This window comes from Perca flavescens, chromosome 5 (genome assembly GCF_004354835.1).
Source record: "Perca flavescens isolate YP-PL-M2 chromosome 5, PFLA_1.0, whole genome shotgun sequence".
Taxonomy (NCBI): Eukaryota; Metazoa; Chordata; class Actinopteri; order Perciformes; family Percidae; genus Perca; species Perca flavescens.
In genome coordinates this window covers 14322528-14334682 of record NC_041335.1, presented here as the reverse complement: position 1 = coordinate 14334682, position 12155 = coordinate 14322528, and the positions used below count along the sequence as shown (strand labels likewise).

Genomic DNA, 12155 nt, shown 5'->3' with positions numbered 1-12155 from the left:
CGCCAGCAGCCGTGTGTATTCGCCCAACTTTGCACACGTGCAACTAAATTAATTATGCAAACACAGCAACGTTATTTTTCGCTTTAAAACCACGCTGCAGGCAGTACAAAAACATTCATTTTCTCACGCTTAGCTACCTCAGACTGCTCTGTCATTCTCTCAAAAAACAGTCAACATCTGTTTAATGTTTTCGTACTCTTACAAACAACTTCCCCGGGATGTGTGCTTCAGTCGCTCTACGTGAAGCCACTGCGAGCAGGTACAGTAGGACATTAGTGTGCTTTTATTTTACAGTCAACACATTTTGGAGAGGAACAGCTGTTTACAGTAGACGCATGCATGCTTTTTGTTCGACTCACGCACCATCAGTAGCTATACGCGACTGTCCAGTTGCTTCTGCTTCCTCGACATTTTTTAAAGAGGAAGGACTCTGAGCAGTGCAGAGCACGGAGAGCGTGAAGCTTCCGGGTTACCGGGGCAACAGACTGGAAGAGATATTTAAAGAGACAGTAGCACAGCAGCAGCTTCAATGTATACAGATGTTCTCTCTTGTGTGTGATTTTTACCACTCGGCTTTTTTTCTACTATGTAAAGTTTAATTGTGGAGTCCTACAAAGTGCATTTGTTCTTTACTTGAAAGTATCCATTTATGTCACTTTATATTTGTACTCAATTGCATTTCAGTGGGGGGGGGGATGTACTTTTTAGTCCACTACATTTATTTTACAGCTACTGCATAGTTATCAGGGGCTGACTTGGGGGTGGATTCAGGGGCTCCAGCCCAGGGGTTGATGTATAGACTATGAAGCCAAACCATCTTGATCGCCCCCTGGTGGCTGGCTGCGATACACACATAAATCAGGCCCCCCTTTATATGGAGTTAATTTTGTTTCTTTATAACGCAAGCAAAAAATAAGTTTTGTTCCAGTGGCCATTTACATTATTACAACAAAAAAATCCCCCTGCGGCCCAAAAATGATTTTCCCCATACGTGTAGGCCACCATTGTACAGTCCAGAAAAACGCGATTATGCGATCGCATAATTCAATGCATAATCAGCCAAAGTTTGCATATTTATGCGGGGGCCGCATTTTTTCAAATATGCCGCACTTTCGCCGCATAAATTGCCGATTTCTGCGCAAAATATGCGGGGCTTGCATGATTTCATAATCAAAAAAGTTGCAAAAAAGTCAAATATATCTTAGCAGAAAATTGAAAAAAGGTTGCGTTTACTTCACACAAAATGGCAGCGCCATGGATGTATAATAATAACTGAATACAGCGTTTAGGACGGGGCCCCATTCATTCTTATGAGAGTTGCTCTGTGGCTCATGAAGCCAAACATTTTCAACTGCTGTGTATAACATTACCCAGATGATTGGCACTGCTTCCGCTCTGTGCAGCCCATTGAGCAGGTGCTCTAAAGACCTCCTCTGGCCGACCCGGCTACTTCCTGGTTTAGCTCTCTGCTAACATGACTGGGGAATGATTTATCACGCGGCTCTGTGAGACTTTCCAAATGTTATCAGAAAAAATTTATGAAATCAATAGTGAAACTTGGGGTTGTGACACTCAAAAAACTGTATCCATGGATTAATAGACATGTCTTTCGCCATGCAAGGCTATGGGAAAAGGTCTTTGTGGGCCCTGTGGCACGTGATGGACACAAAAGTTGTAATTCCACTGTTTGGCCGCTATGTCAAATTGGCATCAAAACCCAGCCCACTTCCTAGGGGCTTGGGCAGTGCCCATTTCCGGGATATTTTGGCTTCACTTTTGTACAGTGGGAGGAAGTGGAGATGCATCGTCCATCTTTATTTACAGTCTATGCTCCAGCCTTGAATGTTTTACCAAATGCCCCCCATCTTTTAGGTTTTTAAAGAAATGTAATTTAATTAAATAAATGTTCTTCTGTTGGCCTTATATTCAATTCAGAGTATTGAAGACAACATTTACTCTGCATTGTTGGGGATGCTTAATTTGCAGTTAGCGCAACCCAGATAATTATAAGATGGATTCATATACACACATATACCTGACCTGATCCATAGTAAGGAGAGCTTGTGCACGGGAGGTAGGAAGCTTTAAGCATATACAATTATTACTCATTCCAGATGCCCAACAATTACCACTGTAATTGAGAAGCTACCAATGTTTGTATGGGTTTTTTTTTAAATAAAGAAAGATAATGAATGATGAACAATATGTGAGTTTGAATTCCACAAAACAGCACCTCTTTATCTGAATATTTGCAGATAAAACTTAATTTTGAACAAACAAAAAAACATTTTGAATCCAGGACTTAAACTTTAAATGTTGTATTATTTTTAATTAAGCAAAGGATCTGAATACTTCCTTCACTCCGGAAAAGTTTGTATGAGAACTCTCTCATATGTTATTAAAGAGGATTGGGTCCTAGAAAATGAAAAGGAGAAGAAAAGGTTTTTGGGATATTTTGAAAAACTGAATTATTTTAAGGTGAAGATTGAAGTGAGGGTTACTGGACTCATGCAGGTGGAGACTCCAATGCCCTCTGATTATGCATTAGGTTGTCTGGTTGACTCCATACAAGTGTGCTTGTGTCTTAAGAGTATAGTCCATTCTTCTCCCCTGACAGTCACTTTATATTGTGTTCCATAAGAAGAACTACATGACGCACTGATTACGTTAAATTATGTTTAATTCCAGCATCATTCTAATATTGTATAAAGTAAGAATACTGTAAATATATCAATATGTGATAAAATCTAATACCTATGTGTCAACACTGTTAGAAGTGGAGTAGCGGGTGGTGTATGGGTGAGTGGCTGTGATGGGATAGTGGGAGTACAACATTATAGAAATGGCGCTCATTTATCATGATAGTGTATGGTAAATGTCAGGGCTTTACGTCAGGATAGACACACACAAGATTCTCTCTTACCTGGGCCTGTGTTGTACCTTGGTGGCTTGCATGGCAACTAAATTAAATTGATGTAAATCCCTCAAAAAGGGTAAATATACACGGCCCTTTGTTTTAACATAATGATAGTAATTAGATCAGGCTGGCAGGGGGATTGATTTTCCACCTCTCAGGAGAAGCTGTTGGGGTGGAAGTGTTCCGGACTGTTCTCAGGAAAACTGTCAGAGTGAAATGGATTAGAGCAAGATAAAAACATGATTTGATTGGTTTCATTGTTGAAACTAGACCTGCCAGACTTACTGATAGGGTGCCTTACCAAACACCACCTGCCAAACCCTGTTCACCTGCAACTGCACTTTATGACATGTGCTTTTATGATTCACAGAAACAGCCTACTGGTTAAACTAAAGCTGGATGCCCTACTTCCGGACGGCCTCTAGAAGTTGGAGCTCTTTCTCAGGGGAGCTGAGCTACCCTGTTTCCTCAAGCAGAGCGCTGGAAATGTGATGAGGGGAGACCCAAATAAGAAACGGGGATGACATATTGTGGCATTGGTATCCACTGAGTTTGAATAGATAAAGGAGATGCTTCTCGCTCACTCAATACTCAAGGCAGCACCTGAGAACCTTGATGTGCTTTTAAAATGAATTGATGTAACTTTAAGGCAAAGATTTTCAGGTTACTATGTCACGAGAGCTCACATTAATTCCTTGTTGCATAAAAAGACATTTTACATGATATACAGTAAATAAATTGCTGCTAAATCTGTGCTACATTTTACTGTTAAATTTAGTGGCAATCATATGACCGTATTGTGGCTGCCCATGTACAGAGTATTACCATGAGTTTGGAAAAGTAGCATCATCCTTGATGCGTGTATGTGATATAGTAGATTAATAATTACTTTGTTGGATCATTTTAAATCCGGTGACAAATACATTATGACTTGTTTGTAACTTCGAGGCCAAATAATAAGTAATCGGGACCTGACATGGAAATTAAGTGAAACCAGGGCGCTCCGGCAGGATTGTCTTCCTGTAATGCTACAATGTTGGCTCACTACTTGCTGACAAAAAGCTTGTTTTACTCAATGGGTGAACATACAAATAAAACCAACATGTTTCTGCTGCTGTGAGAGTTTGCTGTGGATAATGCACTAATATACTGAGGGTAATCAATTGAAATGGAAATCCGAGGAGTCAAACTGCTGTGACTGTTTATCCTGCATGAATATGTCATGATGAGCTCCGGGATTCTAAAAAATGTTTATGTAGGTTTGATAATCCCCGAATGAATACTGTGGAATCAAATATTCAATGTATTCTTTGTGATGAATCATTCTTTGTAATGATTTGTTGTGAATTATACTGCCAGCCTTTCTGACAGTTGTCTTCTGAACCCAATGGAAATACAAATGTGTAACCCTACAGGTACTTACTCTAGGAGGGATGGCAAGGGTGAAAGAACAAGAACAAGACAAGAACAGTTTGGCTAGCCAAATGCTTTTTTTTTCTGCAACACCAAAATGAAACGGTTTAATTGATATTTCAAATACAGAACATGTACAAAGACTCATTTGTTGCCTTTTAGCCTTTGTTCAGAGTCACAGGCAGAAATCTCTTGCTGAACATTTTGTTGTCTATTGTTTTCTCTAAGTGGTTTGGCGATCGCAGTCTTGCTTCATTTGCATTAAAAATCTAGTTAAGGAAAGGAACATCTCTCTCTGGAGCAGAAAATGTTGTCCCTCTGTCTCAAAGGAATTGCACAGTGTGTGCAGTAGCCTTTGTGAGCTGAAATTGTATTCTTGTTGATGAAAAAAGTATGACTTGTGTTGTGAACATCTGATGTATGTATTCAAAAATGTAATGCTAACTCCATAGTCACAAATCATCATAAATTATGGATTGTACAGCGGTCACACACAATGTCCAAGCATGTTTAATTGTTGAAGTAAGAATAGCATTTTATTTCCATGTGTAATTCTAAAACATCTCATAAATAACTACTAAAGTCCCTAAATAACTAAATATGGACAAACTTGGAAAAATATACTGAGCAAATCTTATTACACATAAAATAAATGTTTTCTCAGTTTGCACAAAATACTGACTGATATTACATAGTGGGGCAGATGTTTGGGACACAGCGTAATCAAAACATACATCATCTTGCTTCCCAACCGTAATATTTGATGTTTTCTTTCAGAAACCAGGAGAAAGTATGCTGACACCAACGTCTTTACACTCACTGTCTCAAAAAAAACCAAAAAAAACTTCAACTACCGACAATGATCACACAGTCCCATCTTGTCCCAGGCAAACAAATCCAGGCTCTCCATTTCCCAGAACTGATTTCTGGAGATGCGTTTCAAAAAGATGAAATGTGTCTGATGCAGCATTGAAAAGCACAGAAAGTTTGGCTGAGACGTGTGCATAAAGAGGGAAGCAACGTCTCCCTCACTCTTTTTGTTGTTCCACAGTTTCTTGTCCGCTCTCTCACTCATGTTTTCCTGCACACACATATGCAAACTCGTTGCACACAGTGCATGCACAAACCCAATTACACTTACAAATGTGCACACACACACACACACACACACACACACACACACACACACACACACACACACACACACACACACACACACACTCTGCTACCTTGAGAGCTGCAAGTGAGTATTACAAGCAAACATTTACAACATGATAAAAATTCCAACTGCCTGGGCTGTTATTGGGCAACACTTTTATCGGATTGTTGCGTTTCCCCCTGGGTCTGCTTTGCCAGTGTCTCATCAGCTTCGGGAGGGTCCTGCGGTCCCGGGCCGCAGCAGCAAACAAAATAGGCTTTCTGAAGTTCCTCTACCATAAATTTCTCTCCGTCTTCCAGCTCTGCATTCTCCTGCATCTCCCACCTGGAAAGCATAAAGAGACAGAACGTAAGCTGTTTGAATAGCGACAAACATTTGTCACTCAGGGTTAAATGAAAACACACATACAGCACAGCAGACATAAATGTGTCCTCCACAAGTTATGTTGGTGTATGAAGATTGGGTGCCCATATCTCCATTCTATTTGTGTCTCACACAGAAACAAGAAAGGACCCACGGCCTGGAACCTGGCTTGGGTTCAACACAGAGTGTGTCCAAAATAAATTCTCCTACACACACACACACACACACACACACACACAGAAACACTTTCATTTTTTAACTTCCCACAGTGGTCTCTGCTGCTGTGATACACTATCAGACTTACAGTTCTGCACTCACGCAAACACACACAGACTTGCAAGCATCCACACACAGACACACAGACACACAGACACCCCCCCCACACACACACACACACACACAGAATGAAGACTCAAGGGATGTTCTAGAGAACATTAAAACAGAAAAAAAAAATCCTTCTCATATCTTGTTGCTTCCCCATCTTGTTTAACTGCTTCTAGTGCTGCTTCAGTATGTCTCTCCATCACATTTTCTAATTCTTAAAGCTCCAGAGTTGAATGGAGGGCTTCAATATGAAGACATCAAGGGTAGTCACGTTGTAATTCACTCTGCGTGTTTCAATGGGATCTCTGGACGAGGGATTGTGGTCAATCAAATCCATATGGAGAGCTGGCTGAAGGCTGTCTTTGAGCTGCCGCATCACACTCCCTCTCCGAAGGAGAATTATATCTGTCCGACGGCAAATGATTGCATTTTCATTGCAATCTCTGCGTCTCCTTTTATCCCGCCCCCCCTTCCCCTCCAATTCCTCACTGTATCTTCAAACGTGTACCATATAGTTGTGCTTTGTGAGTGAGGCGTACTTGTGTGTAAGGAGGAAGAGGAGGAAAAGTATAACACGCGTGTGTTTCATGCATACTAAGAAGCGGGCCTCTCAATGCAGAGCCCTTTGATGAAGTTTCAGCCTCTGTCATAGTGTGTATCTGGACAAATCAGACATCTTCTTCCTCTGCTTCCCAACCGCTGTCGGTGTAGTAATTACCGTCTGTAAGGGGAGGATCTGTTTATGTAAATACACAGATTTGACAAAGAGGTTCCATCTCATGCAAATGCATTCTTCCTCCGCTTACAACTTTGGTCACTATTTTTCTGGTCATTTTTGTGTCAGTCGGGATCGCTCTCTTTACTTCGATCACAGAGTGAGTGGACTGTCTCAAGAAAAATAGAACAAAGGAAGACGTAGTTAAGTCTGCCTCTTTGATGACTGCTGTAGACTCGGTTGGATGAAGGCAGATGACTAACCAGGGGCAGACAAATTGTCCCTATGTTATTTTTCCAGTGACATTAAATTAAAATCAGTTCTGCTAAATAACCATTATGGGATACAAACACTCACACATACAAAAAAATACAAATGTCACACAGTGTGCAAAACAAGAGCAGGAAGGGGAGTGAGGGAGAGCAGACAGCTATAGGAACGGCGGCCAATAAAGGAGGGAGCGAGAGAGGAAGGAAGACAGGAAGGTACGCTAAAGGTTTTTCAATGTTTAATTTTCAAATAGGATTAAGCAGAATGACATTTAGCTGAAGGTTACAGGCTCAGCATTGTCTTAGCTGATATTGATATGCAGGAGGCGCCCTGCTTGTCACCGGGACAAACACCGTTGATGAATGAGAAGCCTTTCCCCAGGAAGGTGTTAAGTGCAAATTTGAAATGAGAAAAAGGTAGAGAGGGAGAAAAAAAGAAGGAGCACACACAGACAGATTGAATTACCACAATAGTTGCCATGTATACTGTCACTAGATAATGTTGCCAAAAGTGTAAATTGTTCCGTGAAGTATAGGTTGCATATTGGTTGATCTCGTGCTGAAAAATGAGCCGAAAAATACACAAGGTGCTTTGCGGTGTGTATCTAATTTCAACAACTATAACACAACAATGCCTCTTAGAAATGCATAAGTAGGCTAAAGTTGACAATAACTTCACTGTATCCTCATTTCGGCAAGTTTTCCCCCGGAATTTACATCTTAATAAGGGAAGTCTTACCCTTTAATTCTTATGGGCTCTGCTCATTTCTCATGCATTAATACTGGAGCTGCTGACTTGGCTCTTCCTCTGAATACAGAATAGGACACACATATTAAGACTCATATATTTACAGGATTGATGCCACGGGAGATTGTCTCAGAGTGAGATGAAAAGGCTGGCTCAGATGTATTTCAACGTGAACATCAGTGTAAGCTGTCCTAATCATGGGACAATGCAGGCATGAAACCGAGAGCATCTCTCCTGATTTTCAGCTGATAATGAGTAGTGATGTTTGACAAATTAAGAGCATAAGCCCTGCTCAGAGATCATCCGGCAATCAACTTACTTACTAAATCTTACTCAACACACACCAGAGATGAAACTTTGATGTTCGGCTTCAGTGGCGCCCGGAGACAGAGAAAAACAAAAAGGAGATGTAAACTCTGATGATGGACAAAAAAAATATATCGACAGAGAAGAAAAAGGAGGAAACAAAACAAGGCAGCGGTACAAGTATAGACTAAGTGAAAGAAAGTGAGTGAGCAGAAAGTGCCAGAAAGATCTTGAGAGACAGTGGCCGGTGGTTTCCTCTGCAGCTGTCAGTGGGCTGAGTGGTTTCTCTCAGAGTGTTGTGGTGTTTGTGCTGCGCTGGGTGCTCTGCCTGCTCTGCCACTGGGACCGCTGTTTGTTTAACAGGCTCGCCTGTCAAACAGAGAGCGCCACCGACAGCCAGACACTCTGCTAAATGACTCTGACAGCAGCCCTAATCAGAGGCTTCACACATTGCCGCAGGGCCTTGGAGGATCCATCATAACCCAAGCCTAAATATTTAAAGTGCTAAACTTTCCAAAGGTCAGGCCTTTCCATGCATGCCAGGGCGACATGTGTCAGAGTAGTAGGAAGAGAGGGACTGAACAAGAGAGGGAGAGAGAGAGAGAGAGAGATTTCACCCTTGTGAGAGCCACTTTCAGTTTTAGACCTTTGGAGTAAGGTTACTTTTAATGAAGAGACATAATGTTGACTGGTCCTCACATCTTCAACCATCTCTTGGGGTTAGAACCTGGGATTAAGATTCTTTGTAAAAAAAAAAAAAAAAAATGTCCCTCACTAACTAAAAAAGTCCCTCACTAACCTACGTCTCTGGAAAAAGATGAGCATTGATGTATCAAAACTTACGAGTACTAGCTTTTAGACAGCACCGTGTGAACAGTCTTCCCAGAGAAACCTGGAAATGGACGAACCTTTTTAACCTGACCACAATAAGTTTTAAGAATTCAAGCAGCTACTTCTTGCTGATGTCAGCGTTTGAGGTTAGGTGTTTAAAGGTGATGAGTAAAGGTGAGGTCAGTCGGATCTATGTAGTTGTTGGAAGGATATACAGTATATACTGCAGAAGGATGTGTATGTGTGTGTCTTCTTCAGACCTTGGGTAACCATACTATGGCTGTGTCTCAAACCGCACACTTCCGTCAGTATACTGCTAATGTACACTGACCACTTACTGCCGTAGTGCCCACTTTGGATGGTTAGTGTTGTCCCAAACGGAACACTTATGTTAAAACACTTACCGGAAATGACGAGTGGTCGGCTCGCCCCGCCGCCTCTGAAAATCTGACGAAAATCTCTTGACCTTTGTTGATCTGAAATGACGACAGATTCAGCAACTGCATGGCCTATTTCTCGCTTAAAATGTTTTCAGAAACACGTTTCGGTTAACTATTTTTGTAAAATCCGGGAGAAGGCAGACCCATGTGACGCGTTCGTCCAATCAGCTGCTGGTCGACGTCCCTGGTCCCTCCCCTTTCCACTGCGTAGTAAAGATGGCGCCCATTTAGTGCGTCCATCGTTCCACACTGAACTTTTTGACAGTTTTTAGGGGGTCATCCGGGTACTTTCAGTGCACTGACTTTTTGCGTTATCTACACTATATACTTAAAACTATGTGCTTGAAGTGTGCAAGTAGGTGGTTTGAGACACAGCCTATGTCTATACTATCTCATTTCATGCTGACACTAGGCATTTGGTGTTACAGAGAAGCACAGTGCATGGGAATAAATCATTACAGGAGAGAGCACGGAGTCCTTGGAAAAGGTAAGAAAGCATTTGTGATTTGGTTTTTCAGAAAGCAAAGTCACAAATAGAAATCAGTCCACATTTAATGTCAATCTACATGGTTCCTTGAAAAAAAGCAGGAAAAGAATATTAACTAATGTTGAGTAGAGGGAGACAGACAGCGGTTGTACGACAACCTAAAAGAAAAACAAGAAGCCATGTAAAAAAGGAAACAACAAAGATAAGTTATTATTTGGGAATAGATATTCTACATTAGAATCTAGTTCAGTTGGGGTAACTGACAAGTTCACAATACAGGGCAAGGGGGTCATCTCTTCGACTCAATTTCCATTGAGAAGCAAACATCCAATTCAATTTAGATATCTGCCTGTGCCATGAGCCAGAGGGAGATTGTAACTGACAGCCATTGGACAGCCGGCTGGATTTGAATATTGACGAGACAGAGACTTGACAGAGGGGATTATGCTCTACCTTCTGACTTACTAGCCGCTACACTGATCCATTCTATTGTCAGTTCAATTCAGTGTCAGGTCTACAGTATGTCCGTGCAGTGCGCTGATGCCACACAGTATTAGACCTTACCTGAGATCCATCTCAATCTAAACTGATGTCCACTCAAAAGCTACAAGACACACACTAAATCAGCAAGGCCAAAGATATGCGATATCAAAGCAAATCTATTTCAAAGTAAACATGAAGTGGTAGCTTTCCTCTGCAGCATCTGTGTTCAATATAGACAAACACAAATACATACACACAAATGTTGTATTACAATAATTGAGAGGATGACAAAACCTAATCCTAACTTTGCAACTGCTAACCTTTACCTTTACCTTAAATGTGTGTATCACATTTGAGTGAAGCTCCAGTATTGTACACTTTAGCATCGCCATGTGTGTGTTGATGCTTAAACGTTTGTGTGCGCGTGTGAATGTGTGGGTCAAATCCACAGTCTCATCCATGTCCAACCAGCCTTGTCTCCCACCCAGCACGCACCCTCTCATCTCGAGGGCCGTCGAGAGCAGGCAAGTCATAGGACGCCTGATCAAAGGGCCCCGGACAGATCTGCGAAGGCCCTTTGAAAGGACATTCACAGTTACACAAGTTGACACGCTTGTACGTGCTTTGGCGCAGGCAGACACACACACACACACACACACACACACACACACACACAAAACTTCAAAGACACTGTGGTTTTAAACTCTAAATCCAAGCAATGATAAGTCCAGCACATCAGACGCCACAAAAGGCCATTTTCTCAAATACACCACACACACAGAGATGCACACAAACACACAAATGCTGAGGAGTCTAAACACAGAGGGAGGCTGAGGAAGAGGGAAAGGACCGGAGATTTAAGGTTATATATCTTGACTGAAAGGTTAAACTCTAAAAGGTTGGTGTACTTTACTTATATCTCAGTATCCTGTTGATTTGACTTATGTAGTTTAAGTAATGTACTCATTGTACAGTATGCTGGACACACAGGAATTGTTAATTCAAATTAAATATATTTTTAAATTTGTCAGCTACAATTGTATTAGTCACAACTGCATTGTTGGCATCTGCAGTCCTAAACTGAAACTTAATGTGGGCTAATGCTAATGTAGCTGATATATTGGCGCTTTTCCATTACATGGTACCTACTTGCCTCGCCTCGACTCTACTCGCCTTTTTTGGTTTTCCATTACGAAAAAAACTACCTGGTACCTGCTAACAGGTACTTTTTTTAGTACCTGCTCAGTCGAGGTTCCAAGCGAGTTGAGGCGAGCCGAGAAGGTGACGTGAAACCCTGCAGGCTGCTGATTGGTCGGAAAGAAGCGTCACTGATCACTGCATTGCTAGCGAGAGACGGCATTTTTAAATAGTTTAGCCAGCGGTGTTTTTTTGCTGCCGGAGGCTCCACGCAGAGCTTTCTCCGTAGCATACAAGTGGCCTGATGGTTATACTGGTGCGCTGGTGTGTGCATGTGTGATGTGTGTGTGTCGAGTCGCCGTATGTGTGTGTGTGGGGAGCTAGTGAGCGAGGGAGAAGTGAGCGAGTGACGGCGATTATCTCCGCAGCGAGTAGCGACTCTAGAGTCATATATATGTGACCACGGTGGGAAATCTGGAGCAGTAAAAGGTAAATATCTCTTTGATATCATGTTGTTTACGGAGACGGAGAACCAGGAAATGCGTCGGGGATATGTCAATGGG

At 41.8% G+C, this 12155-nt stretch overlaps 2 protein-coding genes and 1 long non-coding RNA gene across 6 annotated transcripts in view; 1 reads left to right on the top strand and 2 right to left on the bottom strand.

The window, feature by feature from the left end:
- The window catches only part of arb2a (ARB2 cotranscriptional regulator A), a 162964-nt gene extending 162509 nt beyond the window's left edge, over positions 1–455 (bottom strand). For 2 of the 3 annotated variants that reach the window (XM_028578595.1, XM_028578598.1), the window contains exon 1: positions 364–455. The gene's annotated coding sequence lies outside the window, so the exon portion shown is untranslated. Of the gene's footprint in view, positions 66–363 lie in introns of those variants that run through there. The other variant, XM_028578596.1, reaches the window with a different exon arrangement.
- LOC114555857 (uncharacterized) lies at positions 1–4029 on the top strand. The gene is made up of 2 exons (XR_003692597.1): positions 1–259; positions 3288–4029. It is a non-coding gene; the product is annotated as an uncharacterized LOC114555857 (long non-coding RNA).
- Positions 4030–4799: 770 nt separating this feature from the next.
- Positions 4800–12155, bottom strand: part of kiaa0825 (KIAA0825 ortholog) — a 127619-nt gene continuing 120263 nt past the window's right edge. The window contains exon 23 of one of the 2 annotated variants that reach the window (XM_028578533.1): positions 4800–5813. In XM_028578533.1, coding sequence (XP_028434334.1) covers positions 5630–5813 — 184 coding nt within the window. In that variant the 3' untranslated portion in view covers positions 4800–5629. The remainder of the gene's footprint in view (positions 5814–12155) is intronic. The other variant, XR_003692593.1, reaches the window with a different exon arrangement.